Here is a 22,044-nt window from a genome sequence, read left to right on the forward strand (position 1 = left end):
CCAGGGCTGTTCTTGTCTGATTCTTGGGCTGCTGTGGGAAAAGCTGTGCCAGGCACTGAGCAGCTGCTCACCCTGTGCCAAAACCCGGATCATGGCATCAGCTCCCTGAGCAAAGTCCCCACTGCAGGCACTGGAGCCAGCAAAGCAGGACGTTCTGTGGGGCTGTGCAGATGGATGGGATGGGGTAAATCAGTAACTGCTGGTGACTTGTAGCGCAAGAGAGCACAACCTGTACTGCTCTCTGGCTTCCTCCTCCTGCAGCAGGATCAAATGAAGCCAGTGCTTCCATAACTTGTGCAAGCTTTGTGGGGTGAGCAGTAGGTCCTGACGGCAGCTGTGCCTCAAATACCCAGTTCTCACACAGTGAGCCCCTCCATCTGTGACATCTCTTGTCTGAGAACAACATGAATTCCTGTTAGCCATCAGGACAGGCTTCCAGTTTTGTTCTGATCTCCACTAGAGCCCCTCAGCCCTTCAAGGATGCTGCACACACATCACGGATGTCCCACTGTAGCACATGCCATTGGGTGCATGAGAGGTCCTACCACCTCCCTCAAGGCTTTATCTCTCACAGTGAGACCCTGCCAGCACATCCATTAGTCCCTGGTGTAGGTATTGGTGGAGGGCAGTGAGAAACCTGCACAGAAAACACAGCCTCCTCCACGTGCCGGAGTCCTGCAGCCAACGGGAAGCACATCAGAGCCCTGGCCGTGCCTTTGCCCAGCACACACGGGGCAGCCGTCCGTCCTGTTGGGGCCGCCTCCGCCCCGCACGGATGATGCTCACCGGACCGGACCGACGCGTCGCGGTTCCCCGGCAGCGCACAGCGGTGTCCCGGCAGCGCGGGGCGGGGCGGCTCCGGATGGCGGCGGAGCGGGACCGCCGGGTCGGTCCGAGGCTCGGCACGGAGCGGGGCCGGGGGGAAGCGGGGACAGGCAGCACCGAGCTCCTCCTCCGGGCAGGTGGGAGGATGGGGCTGTGGTTTACCCGCTGTGTTTGACTTAACGTTATATGGGGGATGGCGGGGAGGTCTGTCGTGCTCTTTCCTCTCCTACCAAATGCTGCTAATTGGGAAACATCCCATTTGCAAGGAGAAAACTGTAGGACTGCACTCCCACCAAGCTCAGCTCTGGCTGCACTGACCGCAGGTCCATCACTGCCTGTCCCTTCCAATGTCTTATAGGTGGGCAAGCACCAGCAGTGCGCTTCTGCTCCCCAGCTGCCAGCTGCTTCATCCTAGAGGGTCCCAGTGCAGATTCTGCCTCACCTACTGCATCCTCAGCCCATGCAGATGTCCCTTCATATCCTACATCTCCCCTGTTGCATTCTCTTGTCACATACCAGGACTTCATTCGTTGCCTGCCGGTTCACCTCTCTGAGCACATCCTCGGTAAGGCGACCCTCATTTTCCAAGTGTGGTTTCCCCTGAGGATAACAGGTGGCTTCTCATGGGGTTGTTGTTCTCTGCTCTGTCCTCTTTGTTCCTCAGGGCTTTTGGATACCAAATCCCTTAAAACATGTGCCAATGTGAATGAATACTGGGGTTTTCTGGCCAAAGAAGTTGAGAAGGAACTTGTGTGCCAAAAAGCAAAACAGAAGATGATCCTGTATTTGCAGGTACGGTGCCTGGACTTCTGCCATCACTGTGCCCTTATTTGGTTCTTTTCCCTGTTGTTGCCCAAACCATGAGATGGAGGTGCCTTCCTGGTGGTTGGGATGCAGTACATCAGAGCTTGGAGGAGAGATTCACCCTGGTTAGTACAGACCAAGCTCCGCTGTGACTGTGTTGCCTCTGTTGGTTTATTCCAGGGGTTGTGCCCTCGAGGAGCAGCTTCCAACTATGCTAAAATAGTCGACGTGACAATTCCACTGTTAGATGAGAAGGGATGTGTCATCAAAGTGAGAGACCAAAGCTCTGAAAGTGAAAAGAAGGTATGTTGTTTGCGTTCTGTATCTCTTCCATCTCAGGGAGAAGGGCAGACATGGTTGGCTTGGAAAACAGAATCTGGACTTGCTTTGCTTTTCTGCTGCTGGTTTGTGCCATCACAAGCAGCTTGTAAGGACCAGTGCATGCTCAGGCATTTGTTGCACAGAAAGCAGCCAGCATCCGTGCCCAGATGGATGCCTTGTCCTAATGCTTCCCTGCAGACACAGGAGCAGCTTTGAGGCCGTGGCACTGCCAAGGCTGGGCATCATCATGGGGGCATGGCCTTTATTCCAGTAGGTAAAGAGTGGCTGCTGCCACTGAGTGAGGCAGAGGGGAAGAAGCCTTGTTTCTGTGCTAACCAGGGAGTTACTGATTGCTTTACTGGTACTTTCTATTTTGTTCCTTTTGGAGAGTGAGCTGATATGGCTAATGCCAGGGACTAACAGTGTGTTCCCCCCATGCTTCCCTATTTCTTTCCACCAGCAGGCCAAGAAGGAGGAGGAAAAAAACCAGCAGGCAGCCTATTGTGATCTGCAAACTGACACAATCCGGATGGAAGAGAGGAATGTATTCTGTGGCTCCTACAATATCCGTGTCCTCACTAACCGGTACATGGGCTGCACCTGTTTCCTGCATTACTTCTGTAAGGCCAAACAGGGCTTTTGAAACCTGTCCCCTTCCATGCAATCCTTCTGTGGGCATCTACGGCTGGAGAAGGGTCTTAGTGTCAGTGATAAGCATCCCACACTATCAAATATTTCTTTTCTTTAATAAAGATGCCAAATGGAATCACTCTTGAAGACACAAGAGTTAGGACCCATGGTCTATTGTAAGGGATATGGAGCTGGAAGGAGCCATCTCCCCTTTTCAAAGCTCATCATCCAGATATGAACCTGGGAATGCAGAACAAGGACCATGGTTATGGTGCTCTGCAGAGGATCCACATCCTAAGCAGGCTGCCCATCAGGTTGCTCTTTGAGGATCACACAGCATCGAGTACTGCTAGAGCTTGTTAATCATCTCAGTCTCATCTCAATCACTCTTCCTTATCCAGATCAGACCCAAACAGAGTATTCCACTATGCTGGGGGAAATTTAGTAGCCATTGGCTCTGAAGACCGAAAAGTGAGGATCTTTGATGTGTTGACAAAGAGAGAAGAGCCACCTCTGCTCTCTGGGCATGTTGGGAGCATCAAAGCACTGCATCTTGATGAGAAGAAAGGGCTCGTTCTTAGCGCGAGCTGCGATCTCACCATCAGGTGAGCAGCCCTGGCTCCCACCTCCATGGAAGATCTAAAACATTAAAGCTTAAATCCTTCCACCCCAATCTTTCTGAATCCTCCTGACCATCACTTTCACCACAGAGAAAGTAAAGCCAATAAACTAAACATATCCACCATAGGACTGCTTCTGTTTGCCAGTTTCACCCATGGTAAAGTAGGAAGATGCTTTCAGATAACCCGTGCATCACTGTACCTTAAAGCACCAGGGATGTGTGTGGTAGGTGCCAGCAATGAGCTTCTGTGTCTGCTGAGGTCAGCTCTAAGTTCCTCCCTGATGCTGCAGGTTTGTTGTACTGAGCAAACCCTGCAGCCTCCTGCTGGTGTGCAGCTGCTCCTGCCCAGGTCCTGTATGTTGACACAAGGGGGTGGAGATGAGCAGCTGCTTCATCTTATTTACCACTGAATGTCAGGAGTGTCACCACGAGGAGTGAAAAGCTCGACAGCTCTGGCATGGCACAACACACACAAAGACAGCATTTAACAAGAAGGGAAGAGTGATTCAGGCTCTCCTGGCTACCCCCCCCCCACCCCCTCAGGAGTGTTATTTGTTGAGTTCTCAAGGCAAAGTCAACAGGAATCAAACGGCAAAGAAATAACCTTATCTGTAAAGCTCTCCATCTGAAGGTCAATCCAATGTAGCCACGCCACAGCTGAAATCCAACCACACATTTCTGGGCAGCTTGGAGTTGAAATTCAATATTAAGCCTGATTTGATTGTACTGAATCCCTCGTTAACTCACTGGGATGTCTCCTGATCTTAATGTAGCGTGGATTTGAGAAGAGCTGGACCTGTTAAGTAGGAAGTAATGAATCATCCATAAATTACATCATTAATCACTGTATCTCCTTTACCATATAGATGCTGGAATATACACAGTGGTGCTTGCATGAAAATCTTTACTGGTCACAGTGGGATCATCACCTGCTTGGATTTACACAACAAGAAGTTTGTGTCGGGAGGCACAGATGGGATGGTGAAAGGTGAGAGCCAAAGTTAGGAGCTGTACAGCCAAGGGGGAGCAGCAGAGTGCCTGGGGAGTTCTGGAGTGATATATATGGTGATAGCCTGAAGACAAGTGTATAAGGGTGGATTTTTATTCTTATTGTTGCTTTTGTTTCTTTAATGTCTATGTGGCTACAAGGCCAGAGCAAATCTTATGAGTGGCACATCTAACAGCTCTGCCTTGTTCTTCACTTGCAGATTAAGTAATGAAAGGATGTGCCACAGTCAGGGCTTTGCATGTAAGAAGTTTGCCATGTAGTCACACTCTTTATGTCAACACCTGGCTCCAGGCAGAGCTGCAGGTACAAGGGGCAAATCCTGCTTCAGAAGCATCATTAATTCATGCTGCACTCAGGAAAAAAATCAAAACCATACAACAGGGACAGCTTATTTTCAGCATATCTCCTCTTTAACCCTAACAGTGTGGAACTTGGATAGCAGGTTATGTCTCAGGACCCTGAAACACAGCAATATTGTTTATGCTGTTAAAATGGATGGAACCCATGTTGTCAGTGGGTGTGACAGAGGGCTGGTGAAAGTCTGGCATGCTGGCACAGGCACTCTGCTCAAAGTAAGTTTCTTAGGTGGATAATCCTGTGCTAGTTTACTGTAGTACTCTACCATAGCCCCCTTGTTATTTAATCTCTGTAGGTACGTTTATCTCTGCTCTTGTAGAAGCATTCAGAACCTGAGAGGGGTGTGGGAGGGCTGGACTAACAGCTTCCAGGGTTGGAGGTGTCGTGGGTTAGCCTAGAATGGGAAGTTTGTTGCTGTCAGATGCAGCAGCAGTTTATAAGAAGCCGGATGGCTGCTCTGCAGTGTAAAGGTTGAGGTCAGAGACTGATAGTTGGCTTTGCATGTGTCCAGAAGCAGCATGAATCCAGGCTTCTGAGAGGAATGGCATTGAGATGCATATTGAGGTACATCTTGGGAGCCAGATAACCTAAGCTAAGACTTAGAGCTAAGACTGTAATTGCCCCTTCCTACCACAGTCAGTTTCTCACCTGTTTCTTTTACTCTCAGGTACTAGAAGGGCACCTAGGCCCGGTGAGGTGCTTGTCCTTTGATCAGTGGCACCTTGTCTCGGGAAGCAGTGATGGATATGTCTTGGGATGGAGCATGGTGGGAGACCTTAAGAGGTGCCTAATAGCATTCCGCCACCCGAAGTAAGTGTCAGTGCGATTCAAGGTGTATTCTACAGCATGCTGTAAAAACAAAAGATAGCTGTAATCACAGTGGTTACTCTGAGGATGAGCATCAGCTTTGTTTGTTGGGATGGTCACAAGGGTGGTTATAAAGAACTTCTGCAGGTCTTCCAAATATCTTGATTGCTCCCGCTGTGTTTTTAAGTCTGTTGGTAGAGGCAGGCCATTGCATCCCCTGCAAAACAGGAGGCAGTTTCTTGTCTCCTTGTGAAGGCACGGTGACCATACCAATGTTTGCATGTTGTGTTTTCAGGGATGTTCTGTCTCTGGAGTTGCTGCATCTCAGAGTTGTCAGCGGTTGTGCTGATGGGAAGATCCGTGTGTTTAACTACCTGACTGGGAGCTGCCTGAGAGTGCTGGTAGGCAGCAGCAGTGGGGACCCCATATCTTTCTGTGTTGCCAAAAACAGGTTGGTGATAACAGCTGCAGTCAGACCCTTCCAAATTAGGCAGGTTAGGTTAAGAAATCATGTATTCATCAGGCCTTTGCTTGCCCCCTGACCTGCCACGGTAGAAAAACCAACAATGGAATGCTTCTAGGTTCCTTCATATCCACACCTCTAAAGGTGGTTTCCATCTTCTGGATAAGTGGGAGCTAAAATACCATTGTGTTGTGAACACTCTGTTGATCATGACCCTAAAATGCAGCACTGGGTGAGCTACTAGGAAGAAAACTAACTCCATCCCAGCCAGTCTCAGGATACCCCTCTGCTTGAGGTTTAAAGCCACTGATAATATGGCATCTCCAATTCCTTGTGGCATTACATTGAATTCAGTCCATTGTTGGGGCATTTTCATTTTGTTTCATTAACTTTCATCCTTCGTGGCAATGAATTTACCATAGAGTGGGATGAGAAGAGCTGCACAGAGCTCAGGCAGACTGTGTGCATTAGAAGTACAGTATCTGATTGATGGGACTAATTGCTCCTGCTTTCTTCTTTCTCCAAGAAGTGATCATTTTCTCAGTTCTGTTTAATTACCCTCAGGGTTTGTATTCCACAGAAGCAAATGGAGCCGTTAGGCATTACCTGCTGCGTTAATGATATTCTTGCTTTTAAGAGCTTCCCCTTTCCTTCCCCAGGATGGTGATCAATGCACCAGGCAGCCTGCTGATGTTCCAGTTTGAGGACGTCAGGTGGGACTACACACTAAGTGCTGAGAGAGAGACGGTGTGGAAGGAGAAGCAGGAGAGATGCCCTTTGGGCACTCCCTCCCAACAAGCCAAGAGCCACACTGCCAGCCAGATGTGTCGCCTCAATTTGGAGACACGAGGTGCTGACCTGCTCACACTGTCTTTGCTTGATCCACTTGCCAAAACATTCTGGAGTGCCCCCAAAGCATTAGATACGGCCATTGCAATGCTCCGGCATGGTTTGCTAAAGTGGGTTAGAAATAGCATCAGGTACCTGCTGTCTTCATATACAGACTCTTCACTTTGTGAAGTGCAGCCGGGTAGACATACTGCTGCATTTCAATGGGTCTGTCATCTCCAGGCTTTTGTAAAACCTCTGCACCTTTTTGGAAAGGTTTGATATAAATTCAGCACGTTTAAGACAGTTGCAGTCATTTTCCAGCTGAGTAATCCATCAGTGATATTATTCATGTCCTGACAGCTGGTGTGCATTGGAAACACGCTGCTGATTCAGAGCTTGAATTATTAAAACCCCCAGAAAATCATAGGACACCTGCATCCAGAATTTGCCATTGCAATTGCACATAAATAGGCACCTTATAATCATCATATTGTGGTGTGATGTTTTGTACATCAGCAGTTATTTAATACAGTACCACAATCTCTAACTCTATGATCCAACCACACAGAAGCAGATGGGTTAGGTAAGGAAGTTTTCATAGCATGGATTGCTAACTTGCAGCTGTGCTTGGTGCAGGACGTGCAGTGGGCAGAAACAGGAAGCAAACTGATCATTTTAACTGTAGTGGCAAAAATCTGGGTGCTATACATGTACACTTCATTTTACAAGTCAGCATTTACTGTCACCTTTGGCTTCTGTGATGTTTTCTGTTAATCAAATACATGTGGGTTGTTTCTAACACCCAGACTTCAAAAGCTGTGATACGAGGCAAAGCAGTGGCCAGAGGCTTCAAATCTCATAATTTTCAAAGATCTTTGTTTCAAATGGAAGTTTAACACCAATTAGAGATGATGTATTCTTCTGCAATGTCTTCTAGATGTCTGCAATGAACTGATAAAACCATCAGCTTCTCAGCAACAGGAGCATTTGCTTGGGAGTAGGAGGTCTCTTCGTATCCAGGCAGAAGAGCAAGAGCTACTTGCTCCAGGTAACCACCAGCCCCATCCTTTTGCTTTGGGACAGCCAGCAAAGTCATCTTCTGTAATGAACCTGGTAGATACTGGTGAGAACTTGTCATAGCATGGTAAGGTGTTGGTACTTTGAATGAGAACATCTAAGATAAATGAATGGATTAAACAAGAAGTCATTATCTGTAGGAGATAGATATTCTGGATGAGAGGTTTGCAGTGGCAAAATGGATCCTTGCAGAGGGTGCAGTGGTTAAAGAAGCTGCATAAGATCAGTCAAATAGGGAAGGCAGTCCAGTCCAGGACCAAGGTGGTCCTTGTGGGTCCCTTCTGACTCAAGATGCTCTGATTCTGTAATTAGTCTGTTCTGCTGTGTTCTGCCTTTGCAAACGAAGCTTAATATTCTCTGAAATATCTTTCCAGAAGGCAGAAGTATCAGTTAACCAGTTTGAAGAACAAAAAGCAGCCAAGCAATGATATGCAAATGGCATGACATTGCTTTGCAAGGTGACAAATGAAGTGTTACAGTGAGGCCACAGCACTCAGTGTTATACGGTCTTTGCTGAAATCCTAATTTAGCTCTCAATTAAGGGTGCAGCAGCAAATCCATCCCGATGTGTCAGTTCAACACGCAAGTCACCCTTGACATCACTTCAGACATCAAAGCTAGAATGCAAAATGTGTCCTGTGATTTCCAGGTCAAATGCAGGTCTGGGTAGAAGTAGTTCATAGTGGTTCTCAGATGTTGATTTCTGCTGGGAACTGACTTCTCCTAAAGCCATTTCCCAATACACAAACCAGGACAAGAAAGGGGTGCATGAGAAGCCAAGTTGGGTACCAGGCCACCCCCAGACGAATATGATGTATATTATAGAATTTGGCAATTCATTTGACTGGTACGGACTATGGCAGTGATCGCTCCTCAGGTCACCCGTACAGAATTATCTCTGATACTGGCAGACTTGCTAGCAAGGCTAAGAATGAACAAGCTGAAATGGGAATTAGTGGCACATTGCTGCCTGTGTTGCCTGTTGCATAGATGAACTTATACTGTCCATATTCCTACCAACCCAGCACCTGTCCCTGCTCTTACCTCAGGTACTACCATGCAGTTAATGACCTCAGACAACATTCTTGACTCCATTTATGCTCGCTGTTGTTTTGTTTTTAAAAGCAGATGGCACATCTGAATATGGCACTTCTGTACGTGCACGTGCTAGCAGAGAGCTGGGAGAGAAGAAGGACTCGCTGTCCTCTTACAAGTTCCTTTTGACTGTCAGCATGCTGCAGAGGAGTAGTAAGCCGTCCTTTGTCCGCTCCAGTACAAAGCAGTCTGTAATAAGTGGGGAAGCATTGGAATACCTGCTTCATCAGCAACAAAAGAGACGAATACGCATAACCTCTCTGCAACAAAAAAAGGATATGATGGCCCGGCTCCAACGTGTGAGATCTTGCAGCGATTCTCTGGCTATGAAAAGGATTTCCGTCCCCTTTGAAACTAAAATGCTGCATCTCAAGCTGAAAAATTCTTTGCATGGGCCCACTGTGAAATCCTCCATTCCTGCTCCATGTGTCGTACGTCTCAAGGCTGATGGTGCTTTGCTACGAGGGAAGAAAGCTCATGGTGCTCGCAGTAAAGGCACTTCTCTCCCTGAGGACAGAGTTCAGCACAGCGGTTGCTGTACAGCTTCTAAACTGATCAAATCAACACGTGAAATGATGCCACAAGTGAAACATGAAGCAGTTTCCAGGGAGAAAAAACCCTTTTGGCCACAGACTGAAGATCCTTCCCAGCCTGAATGTGGGTTCAGGCTTCTGACAGGACAGCAGGAGGAGGCACGTAATGTAACTCAGTGTCAGGCAAATCAGGCAAACCAGGCAAAGCTCATAGAAGATCATGAAAGAGCACGCAAGAAGGCCTGGTTAAGGAAAACTAAAGGCCTATCTACAGTCTCTTTCACTAAGGAGGGGAAGACATTTGCTCCTGAACTTAGACCTAATACATTTATATGACATAACCCATTAGTACAATAAATCACCAGCATCTGAGGACTCTGGGACTATTCAAGATCCCTATGGTTTCCATGGGGCTACTCAAGATCCCTATGGGTTCTATGGGGCTACTCAAGATCACTATGGGTTCTATGGGGCTACTCAAGATCCCTATGGGTTCTATGGGACTACTCAATATCCCTATGGGTTCTATGGGGCGACTCAAGATCCCTATGGTTTCTATGGGGCTACTCAAGATCCCTGTGGTTTCTATGGGGCTACTCAAGATCCCTATGGGTTCTATGGGGCTACCCAAGATCCCTATGGTTTCCATGGGGCTACTCAAGATCCCTATGGGTTCTATGGGGTACTCAAGATCCCTATGGTTTCCATGGGGCTACTCAAGATCCCTATGGTTTCTATGGGGTACTCAAGATCCCTGTGGGTTCTATGGGGCTACTCAAGATCCCTATGGTTTCTATGGGGCTACCCAAGATCCCTATGGTTTCTATGGGGCTATTCAAGGTCCCTATGGTTTCCATGGGGTACTCAAGATCCCTATGGGTTCTATGGGGCTACTCAAGATCCCTACGGTTTCCATGGGGCTACTCAAGATCCCTATGTTTTCCAAGCATGAAAGGCCTCTCTGCTGCTCTACTTCCAATGGGATATTATTGGTACTATCAACCCCTTTTCAACACAGCCAATGGAGTGACTCCTCTCCTGGCTTTTAAATCGCTATATCTGTCCTTGAACTATAGACACAGCACATTCAAGGGCAACAGAACACAGATATGCCTCAATTCTTGGAATAAAAACACTTATTAATACAGTTTGTACAGACTGAATTGAGTTTATAAGCTAAACACCCCCCCACCATCACGGCCTACATCTGACGTCAGAGCCTTATCCCACTGCGCATGCGCGGCGCGGCGCCTCTCGCGAGATCGGCCGCAGCGGTGACGTGGCGCTGTACCCGGAAGTGGCGCTGCGGCCATGCTGCGGCAGGTGAGGGCTGGGGGCTGGGGGGGGGCTCTGAGTTATCAGTGTAAATTGCGTTTGTTTTAATCTCAAGGTGCTGTCCCGGTACTTCAGTGTCATCAAGTGACCAGGCTTGAAGTCCAAAAGCGATTCTCTTCCTCTTCTAACTCTGTTTGTTCCTCTCGTCAGGGCAGCAGTGATGACATTGAGGATGTGTCTCTGTTTGATGCTGATGATGAAGTATCCAGGAGATCCAAAAAGTCAAAGATAAGGTCAGTGATGTGGAGAGATGGAGTTCTGTGCAGGGTTATGGAGAAGGGGGGGCTGCCGTGTGCTGTTGTTGTGTTGCTGGATACCACCAAAATGAGCCTGGCCCCGTTTTCTTGGCTGCCATATTATGTTAAAATACGTAGCACCAAATACCTTTATTTTGTTAGAAATAACACAGAGTAACTTCTGCTGAGAGCAGCAGTTGTAGAAGCTCAGCTGGAATCATCTATCTGTGCCTTTGTGCTTCTGGGTGTCCCCGTGTTAAATGTGTGTACACGTTACTGACACAGTGTCTGTGAGAGATCTCTATAGCACAGAATCACAAAATGACCCGGGTTGGAAGGGACCTCAAGGATCATGTAGTTCCAACCCCCTGCCTGGCAGGGCCACCAAACATACACCTTTACTAGATCAGGTTGCCCAGGGCCCCGTCCAACCTGGCCTTGAACACCTCCAAGGACGGGGCATCCACAACCTCCCTGGGCAGCCTGTTCCAGGGCCTAACCACTCTCCTAGTGAAGAACTTCCCCCTAACATCCAACCTAAATCTTCCCTCTTTTAATTTAAAACCATTTCCCTGTGTCCTGCTATTATCAGCCCTTTCCAAGAGTTTACTCCCCTCCTGGGAGTAAGTTCCCTTCAGGTATTGAAAGGCTGCAATGAGGTCACCCCGCAACCTTCTCTTTTTGGGCTGGACTGTTATCTCTTTGCCAGTCTCTGTTCCCTAGTGTGAGTGGCCCTGCTCTGCTGCCTGCCACATCCTGATATGGTCACACCAGTGTTAGGCAGAAGCAGCAGCACTTCTGCATAAGGCTTACCAAGCCTGAAAGACAGTACGTGAAGGTGAGCTCACCACGTTCATTGATTTAATAGGGAGGTACTTGTTACTGGCAGCAGCTGACAGTCAGTGTCCGCAAAGCCCTTAGTACCAACCACTGTTGTGTCTGCCCTGGGATTTCCCCTGGCACATAGTGGTAGTGGCAGGCTGGCAAAATGTCCATCGTGACCCCTTAGTACTGTGTCCATGTATATAACAGCCAGAGACCAAAAAGCATCAAGTATCAGGATAAGCAAGCATTCATAGAAAGCAAGGAGAATAATTTACAGCTACTGAGTATTTTCTCATTATTAAGCTTTTTCTAGCTATATGCAGAAGCTAGAGGTGGTATACTTGTATTCTCAAGCTAACATGAGCCCTTTCCTATGGGCTAGTCAGGCTGTTCAGGCCACGATCTGTGTTTTCCCACACAGCTGATAGCTGAAATCCTGGTGGTGTGGTGATGTTACCTCTACTGCATGTTCCTGAATGGGGACCTGCAAGTCAGAAGGGAGGCGTGTCTGCTGTGTGATGCAGCTCAATTTGCTGTTTCTTCTGTCAGAGCCCTTTTCAGATTTACTTCATAAAAACTGGCATAAGATTCTCATGTGTTTGGGTTATGTCTGTGAATGGAACATTTCCTCCTTAGGATGAGCTCCCAGTGTGTTTTTTTACCCATATTTTTAACAGTAACACCTTGGTTTTGTGTAGTAATGCTGATTATTATTCTTGGTGGGAAAGGATCACCTTGCAATGTTGTTTTCTTCAGTCCTGTCTGAAGGAGCCGTGACAGTGCTGTACTTCATTCCAGGCATCCAGTGGCATCATTTTTCCACCTGTTCTTCCGAGTCAGTGCGATAGTTGTCTATCTGCTCTGTGAGCTCTTAACTAGCAGCTTTATTGCCTGCATGGTGACAATTATCCTTCTCTTGTCGTGTGACTTTTGGGCCGTAAAGGTAAGTTCCTCTCATGTTTTTTGTTACCTTGTCTGACTATATAAGAATAATTAAATAGAGTGATATTCATGCCACCAAAAATTACCTTCTTTGTGCCATTCCAACAAAACGATACCTGAGATACCTTCAAGTACTGCAATTCATTAGGAAACAAGACTTTGTAGCTGATTTCTTTTTGAAAATCAAATGGAGAACGTATAGCAGACTTATTTTTAAGGCAGCACAAGCTTCATTTTTAGAAAGGTCACTTCTGAGTCACCACCAGGATGCGTCATTTATGTTTGTACAACAGTTTGTTATTGTACTGGATGCATCACAAAATGGGTTTGGACATGAGAGCCTTGTGATCTTGTTTGCCCACATGTGAAGCAAATGAGCAGCATTACAAATAGCAACCCAAACAGCCGAGCTTTGGCAGAATCAAGAGCAATGAAATACAGTATCTATGCAGAGTGTGATGTCTCTCATTCTGAAATACAGCTAGCATTGATAACTTGTGCAGCCACTGAGAGCAGATTGCTGTGAAACCATCATTTGCCAATGTAAAGAAGGGCATTTGCTGCCTGGAGAACTGCAAGCTTCTCACAGAGCTAACAGCAATAAAATCTAGGACTGAAAAATCCATCATTTTTTGTGGGTCTAGCATTGGGATAGAGTATTCCCAAGGATTTGTTCAGCTAATAGTTTTTCTTAGCAGCAAATTGAAACCTCGTTGCTTTTTGTCTGTTTCAGAATGTCACAGGGCGACTGATGGTTGGCCTTCGCTGGTGGAACCAGGTGGATGATGATGGTAAAAGTCACTGGAAGTTTGAATCTAGAAAGGTAAGGCTTCATTTAGTTGTTTCAGGTTTATCAACACCCTGTTAATTAACAATTACGCTTGTGATGGTAAACTGCACAGTTTAGATGCTTCCAACCGCAGATCTGTAACTGCTTGCTTGTATCATGGTGGTACTGAATGAGGATAACATCATCTATTACATTTTTGCTTTATTTAAAGCATTTTTGAAGTGTCAGTCTGGCTTTATGTGAGTAGCTTCATTTTCACATAAAATGTTGTAAAGGTTCCCATGTCTTGTCAATAACATATATGTTTTTTGGTGTGAGCACGGAACAGCTGACATATCTTTTACTTCCCATAGAAGATCGTTGGAACTAGGAAAAGAAATTCAGTATTGCTCATAGTTTTACTGCTCCCTTGTGTTCGTTGCGGCTGCTGCTGTGTATCTAATATCCCTTCTGTTGGCACCTCATGTCCTGTCATTTACCCTTTTGATCCCTACCTGTTATCTCTGTGCATGGAGGTAACAGCACTTGTGGTGCACAGATGTGGAGTGAGGTAAAAGTCATCTCCTGTGCTCACATCAGAAATCCACAGTGGTGCAGAGTCTGGAACCCCAAACTTTCTCTAGCTGAATTTGTGCCTTTGCAGACACGTTCTTTCTCAAAGCTGTGCTTGTTGGAATAGCTAGAATATGTTAGGGAGAGGATAAGAAGCATCTAAACTGCTGGTAATGCAATATATTGAGCCATGAGTTTGCTCAGTTCAGATCTTTTAACTATTCATAAGAAGAATGAGTGCTTTCTTGGGATCTTCCCAATAAAGGAAATCAGTAGTGCAGTGTGAGTCATATCTGTGTAGAAATTGCCTGGCTCGACGGCTGTAAGTATCAATATTTAGTTCTGGCAGCACTCAGTGAAATTCTGTTTGTCTGTACAGTGATGTTAAGGTAGAAGATGTTCCCAGTTTGGGTGATTCTGTGCATTGAAACTGAACCATGCAACACACGTAACATTTCTCAAACTTACTGAGGCTTTTTAGCCCCTTATATTCCAAGGCAATTTGTTGCTACTTCCTCCCCAAATGGAAACATCTTCTCTCACAGTGATATCTTCACAAGGTATGGAAGCTGGCCTGCAAAGCACCCAGTAGTGCTGTGTGGGAGCAAAAGCTGGGACTCTTGTAGGTTCTGTGCTGCTTGTAGCGATGCTGAGATCTGTTAATCTCTGTTTACTTTGTGTTTCTAGGTATCAGCACAAGGGCATAAAACCTCCTCAGAATCAGAGTCCCGAATTTTCTGGTTAGGTCTGATTACCTGCCCTATCATCTGGGTGATCTTTGCTTTCAGCGCTCTGTTTTCTTTCAAAGTGAATTGGCTGGTGAGTTGCCTCCCTCAACTCAGTAATGCGTTTTGTGTGTTACCAGTAAGGTGATGCAAATCAATGACAGCATTTGCTTGTGTCTTAGGCAGTAGTGATGATGGGAGTGGTTCTACAGGGAGCCAACCTTTATGGTTATGTCAGGTGCAAAGTTGGCAGTAGGAAGAACTTGACAAGCATGGCAACCAGCTACCTTGGAAAGCAGTTCTTGCGGCAGGTAAGATATCAGGGTTTTGAAGCCCTCTAGTTGTGTTTGCTTTTGTCTATAGGCTTCCTTCCTACCTGAGCCATGAGAAGAAGGATTGAAAAGGTGTTATTTGGAGTTCTCTAGTGAGACCCTTCACACATTGCTTATTTGTAATTTGACCTTGCTGCTGCTTGTGAAGTCAGACCAATTTGCTAATTGTGATGCAAATGGAACTCTATGTCAACATCATGAGCTTGTGTTATTTACTAGTGTCATGGACTAATGCTATAGAAGATACTGGAATATGGCTGGTCTATTAAGAACATAAGTGGAGAACAGTGACCAAATGAAATGGTGCATAATATAATGGATAATACACTGCTAAATTACTCCTTGTATTGCAATGCTTCCCCTTCTGATTATGCTGGCCACAAAAACACTCATCTGGAGGCATGATTGGTCATTGTGCTTCTGTGCACAGCTGCACTGTGCATATTCCTAACCAAAAGGGCTACTATTACCTTTTCTATTCTTACTCATTTCCAACCAACTCTTGTCATCAGGTCATTCTCTGCCCTCTGTAGCTCCCAGCAGCATTAGGCACCACAGGGCACTGTTCAACTTCTAGGCTGTCATTTAACTACTTCTTGTCCCAAGTTTCCCAACTGTGGCTCCCCATTGCTCACGTGTGGCTGGGAGCAGGTGGGGTTGGCTGTCACAGCTTCCCAAGTCTTCATTGGACTTACTGCCATCAGTGTGATAAGAAGCTTAAATATTGACAACACAGTCTGTGTTAGGTTTGTGTTCACTGGTAGCTTCTGAGTGCTCACCAAAGGCCCAGACCAGTCTCAGTCTCATGGAAAACATGGAAGTGTTGCTCCAGAATCATGGCAGTGAGTCACACAGTGATGTACTTCATTTTTTTCTTTGCCTGTTGCAGACTGTGGCTAAAGAGGACCAAACAGCATCCTGAGCCTGGTGGAAACCTCAAGCTGGGTTGGATTCACAGTACTGAAGCACAGCGAATGTTGCTCTGACCTTAAGATTTGGGAGCTGCTTAAATGAGGTGTGAATTAAAAGAAGTAAATACATCGTGCAAGACTTCCAGTTAACACTCCTAGCAGTTAATATTCAGTTTTCCACTAGCGGTTTGTGTTTAAGTCCTTTCTTAGTTTGATTAATTAGAATTACATTGCCTGAACTTTGAATCAGAAGACGTCCTAGGTAGAGCTCTGATGCAGGTTTATACTCACTGGATTTGTTAAGAGAAAAATGGCAGGTATCCTTCTAAAAACCATCCACAGGGCCTTCTGTTTGAGAACCATCCCCACCTCCCCCAGCGATTGGTACCTCAAGTAGTTTTCAGTTGTAGGCTTAGCAGCATTTTGTTCCTGGAGGTCTGTTTTGAAGTTTAGATAGCTCTCTTTTGACTCTACATCTCTCTCATTCTGTGATTTGAATGGCACTGAGGTTGTTGCAGTGAAGGAAATCTGAAGGAAGTGTTGCTGTTGGCTGTAGGAGAGTTTCTGAAGTCAGGTGGAAACTGCAGCAAGTGCCTGCTGAGCAGCTCCAGCCTTACTTTTCTGAGGTGGTGCTGGCAGTCTCAGTAACATCTAACCAGGACCTTGATTAAATCTGAGTTTATGGAAAACCCCTCTTTCTCCTGCAGGCCTGTGTCTGTACGAAGAGCACAACAGGACTAAAAGTAGGTTGCGAGGAAAGCTGCACACACAGTTTCAGAGGTGGAGTGAGTGTGAGAGCAGGTGATGGGCAGAGCTGTTAAAATGATGCCACCTGGTGAGAGCTGGTGAACAGGGCAGCAGGGAACGTCACTGCAGGGGTACCAGGACAGGATGTTACACAAGCAAAACTTCCTTCCACTCGTTTATTCACCTGTGCAGTGGATTTGGGGGTAACCATTTAAACAAGAGCTGAGGCTGAGTGCAGGCTGCTTTCTACTGTTCCATGACCAAAGGGTGTTTCACATAACGGAGCTGCCTGAAGAGCTGGCATCAGCATGCTGACTTTGCAAGACTTCTGCATGTCTTGAATCCATGCAGCATACTGTGCTCCCCAAATGGGCTGGGGAATAAAAGCTTTTGTCTGATTGTGAAATGTTGGCTTGCAGTGTTCACCTCAGTGGCAGAAGTTGTGTGTTCTGTGTGCAGAGCTGTACGAAAGGGCTCGGTTCCTTCTTGTCACGTAGTGCTGCTCAAGGCAGGTTGTGCTTTCACAGCAGGAGATATTGTAAACTTCTGATGAGGTAATTTAAATTAAGAATGTGGTTTCTTTTTGGATGATGGGTATTGTCAACTGTGGGATCGCATTAAGGCTGTGTCTCCCTGGACTGTAGCAATACTTGGGAGCTGTACATTTGTTTAACTCTGGATCGATACCTTTCTTTTGTAAATATATATTTATAAAATCTTGAGATTAAAATAATGCTTTGTTTAAACCAGACCGTGTGTTCCGTCTGTGATTCATGGCTGAGCTCTGCTTATATACAGCGTTCCCGTTTATAGTGCATTACGTGTTAAGTTAAACAGTGCTAATGAGCTCTGTCACGGTTGCTTTCACCCCAAGAGCCCTGGAGAGCCTGGCTTGTGTAAACACAAGTGTGCTGGGATTGCTGTCACACACAGCAGGTCCTTCTGTAAGACTTTTGTGTGCTGCTGTGCTGCTCCTGACTGCAGGTCCCCAGCTCTGGGCTGTGTTCTGCAGGTGGCAGCGTGTACCAGTGCCACCACACGGCTGGAGCTTCTATTCCTCATTGATCTGGAAGAGGTGATTTCATTCTAACCAATGGAGGTTAAACAGGTGAATTAAACCACAGGAGCTGAGGTGCTGCTGCAGCCACATGGGGACACATCAGTGCAACATCTGTGGCATGGAGAAAGGGAGATCCTTTGTGCTCCAGTTGAACAAGTCCCCATTTGCCCTTTGTGTCCGAGGGACTGCACAGCCTCCAGCAAAGCTGCAGCCGCCAGGAAGCTGTTCTGAGATGTGTTACAAGTTTTGGCCTTCGTGTTTATTCCACTGTTGCCAAAGCTCCCTACAAACTGTTCCTGGAAAATAGAGAGTGCTTTTCTGGAAATTGGAGCATGATTCATCAAGGACAGAGGTATTTATTAGTGCATGCCTTTAAGTAGAGCCCTCCGTGGCTTATTTTTGGCTCTTGGCAAACATTCTGGCTTCTGAGAAACCGGCGTTTTATCACATTTCTCTGTGGTGTGGATCAAGACCAAGTTTCTTATCAGTGCTCCACTTGGGTGTGATGGTCCTTTGATTATTTGTTTGCTCTCTGCTGGAGTTTCCTGTGAAAGGGGGAGGAGGGAATAGCAGCGGAAGAGGGAAATTCTCAGTATGTGCTTTTTCAGACAAGCCTTGGGAATCCATGCTCAGCTGTGCTCTCCAGCATTAGCTGTGTCATGCAGGGCCCTCCTAGCACCTCCCTGCCTGGGTGGGGGGCTGAGCTGTCAGGGCTTACAGAAGCAAAAAGGATCCAAGAGCAATCATAGTAGGGGGGGGAATACTCTCTGCTCTGAAATAGCCATGTGTGCTTCTTGCACAGCTGTAAGGTGGGCATGGAGTCCAGTCCTCCCCATTCAGGACTCAGAGCCATTCTGAGTTCTTGGCTCCCCACAGAGGTGGCTGCATTTCTGTGCTTGTGGTCCAGTGCTTTAACACAATGTGATGCACGTATCCTCAAAACACTGAAGCTGTACTGGCAGTTCTGCCCTGCCTGGTGTGTCCCCCCCCCCATTTCATGTGTGCCACCCTACCTACCCCAGGGCAGAGCTGCAAGGAAGGACAAAGAGGATGCGATGCAGGAGGAAACTGCACTGAGTGGGCACTTGGAGCCTGGCTGTCTTCTCCTGCACTGTTCTCTTGGAGATCTGCCGGGCCCAGAGGGCTGAAGGGAGATGTCTATTGTAGTGGTTTGGCAGAGGCTGTGGTCAGAGCTGTTTGCATGGGACAGGACATCCCCACTGGTATTTCCTAAACAAAAAGCTGCAGTGAGTAATTGAGAATGACCTTTGGGGAGACCAAAGGGAGCAGGGATGCGGGCAAGAAGGGTGGATGCTGGCAAGGGCCCAGCACTGCTTCCAGGCCTCCTGGCAGGAAGGAATTTCACGCTTCCCTCCTGCTGTTCTGTGCAAGCAGAACATTTGTGAGCCAGCATCCCACCTTCCTGCACACAACCCTCCCACCCTACCAGCCTGCAGCAAGCCAAGAGCCTCCTGCTGCCCTGATAAGACAGACAAAGGATAGAGAGCAAGGAAACGCTATTTCTGGTCTCCTGATAACAGTGTTTTTATACACAGAGGGGGCACAGACCCTTTGTTGTCTGCCTTTGTGTGCTGAAAGCAAACTGTTGCTTGGATGTGATTCCAGTTCCTCTGTCTCTTACACCCAGAACTGCTTGGGCATCAGCTGATCCCATTCTGGTTGTGCTCAATGATGCTGATGCTTAACCTGCTTGTAAGTCTGGCTGTTGGTGGGACAAGATCTCAAAGGTTGTGTCTGCATCCTTGTGTTTAATAGCAACAAACCCCTTGTGCTCCTCCAGGAAACCTGCCTGGTCCTGGGAGCTACTGCTGTTGTGTTCTCCTCTTGCTCAGACCTCTTTCATTTTTGGGTGAGTCTTTAGATATTTTTAATTCATTACTATTATTATTATTTTCATCACAAAGAAACGTGTAAACAACTCCATAGTAACCTCTGGAGTTAATGAGTCACAGCTCTCCTGCCACAGGACGTTCTCTTTGCTCCTGTCTGCTGCTGCGTTTCCAGAACCTCAGCAGCTCGAGCTGTGAGGCTGTTACTCACTGTTTCCTGTGTAGAGCTGTGTGACTTCATCTGCAGCTCCTCTTCACCTGTGGAACCCCCACGCTCGTCATCTGAGCCCGAGCTGCAAGTATTCCAGTTCTAAAAAGACCTGGAGGGTGCTGCCTTTGGCACTGAGCACTGCCAGCTGTGCTGGGTTGCTGTAAGTAGGATAGCAGAGAGCAGCATCAGCACTACAGGAGGACCATCCCAGCACTATGGGTCCTGGACCATCCTGGTGTGTTATCTCTGCTGTGGGGTACAGAGTGCTGGAGGAGCCGGCAGCCCAGGGGTGTCATTAAACCACCCTTTAATTAGCACCTGCCCAGTGATTCCCTGGGTAAAACCCTTGGATCTTGTGTTTAAGGACAACTCCAGCAGACATCTAAAGCAGCACCCTGCTTTGGAGTCCGTTCAGCCTCATGTAATGCGTTCACCCTTCATCTAAGCCCTTATGGCAGCAGAGGGAGCTCTCACGCTTGGCTTTGAAGTGATGAAAGAAAGGAGCAAAGAAAGTTTTCAGGAGGGGCTGCTGCAATCACCCACTTGCAGAAGTGCTCCTCCAGCACTTCCATCTTCCCATCTCTGGGAAGGAGCCCAGTGCCGTGATGGTGTTCTGAGTTAAACAGCTCATGCTGGGCAGTGTTATGTTGGGTCAGACTATGGGCAGTGGGTCTGGCTGGGAACAGGCTGTGGCTGTGCTGGATGCTGAGGGTCTGAAGGTGGATTATGCACCTCCTGGAGTCACCAACCCCTGGGCACTAGAACACATCACAGCACAGATGTGACCTGTGCATCCAGCACGGCCATCCACCCCTGTGCTCACCAGGTCAGCGCAGTTATTTCTGCTCTGTGTGTTGCAGCCAGAGGCAGGGCTGGGCTCAGGGCTGACAGCACTCCTCAGGGAGCCACAGCCTCCAGCTGCAGGGGATGAGCTCAGTGTGCTGAGCCACCACCTTTGGAAGCCTTTTGAGCCAGGGCAGAGCTTGAGCTCCAGTCCTCACCAGGTGGTTTTCTGCTTACAATGATACCTCCTCCGTGCCGGGTGCAGCCAGGTGAGGGGTTTTGTGGTCACGCTCATGAAGTTGCAATTGCACTGCGAGGCAGTCTGGGTGCAGCAGGATTTGTTGTCCCCATGCACACAGTCTCTAGCATTGCTTTATCCACAGGCTGTCCCTGAGCTCCCTGCTCAGCTCTGGAGCACAGACCTCTGACTTCCAGCTGTAAACGTCTCCTCCTTGCACAAGAGGAAGCAGCCGAGTTGATGTGTATGGGAATTATCCCATGTCCCAGAACTCCTTCGGGCCTTGGAGCCATCTGCACAACCCTGCCCGGGTCGGGGTGAGACATTCCGTTTTTCCTGTGTCATTCGGGATGCAGAGCCAACTGCTGGCTGTGCCTGTGTGCGGGGCGGCTGCGAGCCGTGTGCTGTCAGTGTGATGGAGCAATCCTGCCGTGTGGCCAACACACAGCGCTGGGTCGGTCACGTTCCTGCAGAGAAGGGGCAAAAGAGAAGGAGGACAAGTGAGGGGCTCTGGGATCCTGGGTGAAACCACTGCGTGTCTGCAGGGCACAGTGCAGGAGGGACAGTGCAAATGTTGCAGTAAGTGTTGGTTTGGGGGGTTTGTGAAGCCATGGATGCCAATCTGTGCTTTGTTAATTCATCCCATATGCTGTCCCGTGTATGTGTCAGCAGAGGTGCTGCCAAATGGGAACTGGCGGCCCCCAGCTTCCCAAACCCTCCAGGTCAGGTCACTGAGCCCCACATCACGCTTTCTTCCTCCCACAATCAACATCTTGAGCTGTCACTGGGGAGATGGGGCATCCATAAACCTAAATGTTCCCTCTGAGGGCTCCTTACAGCCAAACCTGGGCATGCAGCACCCATCTGCCATCTCTTACCATAGCCTGCTGGTGCTGGCAGTGCTCCCACGTGCCACGTGCTGCAGTTCCTGATAACCAAAACATCTCTTTGTGAGAGCAGTCAGTGCCATGAATACATGACACATCCATCCACTTCTGCCCTGAGCAGGGCTGGGACACCAGAAGTGACCTCAGCACTGAAACTTGTGGCTGCAATGGGAGGGTTCTGCCCTCACCGTGTGTGCTCTGAAATCCTCTTTATTTACGATGCAGTGGGAAAACAGTGAGCGGCAG

At 47.7% G+C, this 22,044-nt stretch overlaps 3 protein-coding genes across 19 annotated transcripts in view; all 3 read left to right on the forward strand.

Annotated features, from left to right (window-relative positions):
• Positions 1–217: 217 nt before the first annotated feature.
• Positions 218–9,746, forward strand: FBXW10B (F-box and WD repeat domain containing 10B). Of its 3 annotated transcripts, none has more exons than XM_015879731.3 (13): positions 218–962; positions 1,184–1,390; positions 1,490–1,617; positions 1,810–1,932; positions 2,411–2,535; positions 2,982–3,185; positions 4,069–4,190; positions 4,635–4,783; positions 5,236–5,378; positions 5,671–5,826; positions 6,498–6,688; positions 7,607–7,717; positions 8,875–9,746. In XM_015879731.3, exons 1-13 carry the CDS (start codon positions 776–778, stop codon positions 9,708–9,710), a joined length of 2,682 nt encoding a protein of 893 aa, XP_015735217.3. In that variant the 5' UTR covers positions 218–775; the 3' UTR covers positions 9,711–9,746. The 3 variants fall into 3 exon arrangements, with proteins under 3 accessions (XP_015735217.3, XP_085378569.1, XP_085378570.1); XM_085522443.1 differs by having other exon boundaries at positions 853–962; positions 8,872–9,746; XM_085522444.1 differs by having other exon boundaries at positions 853–962; positions 2,414–2,535; positions 8,872–9,746.
• A 915-nt stretch (positions 9,747–10,661) lies between these two features.
• TVP23C (trans-golgi network vesicle protein 23 homolog C) lies at positions 10,662–17,520 on the forward strand. 2 transcript variants are annotated; one of them, XM_085522469.1, is made up of 7 exons: positions 10,662–10,697; positions 10,860–10,942; positions 12,527–12,713; positions 13,446–13,535; positions 14,742–14,873; positions 14,962–15,090; positions 16,001–17,520. In XM_085522469.1, the coding sequence occupies exons 3-7, from the start codon at positions 12,666–12,668 to the stop codon at positions 16,031–16,033; spliced, it is 432 nt and encodes a 143-aa protein (XP_085378595.1). In that variant the 5' UTR covers positions 10,662–10,697; positions 10,860–10,942; positions 12,527–12,665; the 3' UTR covers positions 16,034–17,520. The 2 variants fall into 2 exon arrangements, with proteins under 2 accessions (XP_085378595.1, XP_085378594.1); XM_085522468.1 differs by having other exon boundaries at positions 12,569–12,713.
• Positions 17,144–22,044, forward strand: part of TEKT3 (tektin 3) — a 46,221-nt gene continuing 41,320 nt past the window's right edge. For 4 of the 14 annotated variants that reach the window (XM_085522451.1, XM_085522460.1, XM_085522445.1 and 1 more), the window contains exons 1-3: positions 18,213–18,421; positions 19,631–19,699; positions 21,057–21,228. Coding sequence is in view for 1 of the 14 variants with exons in the window: in XM_085522457.1 (XP_085378583.1) it covers positions 18,162–18,181; positions 19,631–19,699 (89 nt within the window). In the remaining 13 variants the exon portion in view is untranslated. Of the gene's footprint in view, positions 18,182–18,212; positions 18,422–18,612; positions 19,543–19,630; positions 19,700–20,750; positions 20,943–21,056; positions 21,491–22,044 lie in introns of those variants that run through there. The other 10 variants (XM_085522452.1, XM_085522454.1, XM_085522457.1 and 7 more) reach the window with 8 other exon arrangements.

Source organism: Coturnix japonica, chromosome 23 (genome assembly GCF_054131305.1).
Source record: "Coturnix japonica strain WE chromosome 23, WE-NBRP24, whole genome shotgun sequence".
Taxonomy (NCBI): domain Eukaryota; kingdom Metazoa; phylum Chordata; class Aves; order Galliformes; family Phasianidae; genus Coturnix; species Coturnix japonica.

What these genes read in the sequence shown, in the direction of transcription:
- FBXW10B (XM_015879731.3), top strand. Translation starts at nt 776, where the DNA reads ATGATGCTCACCGGACCGGACCGACGCGTCGCGGTTCCCCGGCAGCGC. An exon ending in AGATGATCCTGTATTTGCAG is followed by an intron (nt 1,618 to 1,809) that starts GTACGGTGCCTG and finishes GGTTTATTCCAG; the next exon opens with GGGTTGTGCCCTCGAGGAGC. An exon ending in GCAAGAGCTACTTGCTCCAG is followed by an intron (nt 7,718 to 8,874) that starts GTAACCACCAGC and finishes TTTTAAAAGCAG; the next exon opens with ATGGCACATCTGAATATGGC.
- TVP23C (XM_085522468.1), top strand. An exon ending in TCCAAAAAGTCAAAGATAAG is followed by an intron (nt 10,943 to 12,568) that starts GTCAGTGATGTG and finishes ACTTCATTCCAG; the next exon opens with GCATCCAGTGGCATCATTTT. An exon ending in GGAAGTTTGAATCTAGAAAG is followed by an intron (nt 13,536 to 14,741) that starts GTAAGGCTTCAT and finishes TTGTGTTTCTAG; the next exon opens with GTATCAGCACAAGGGCATAA.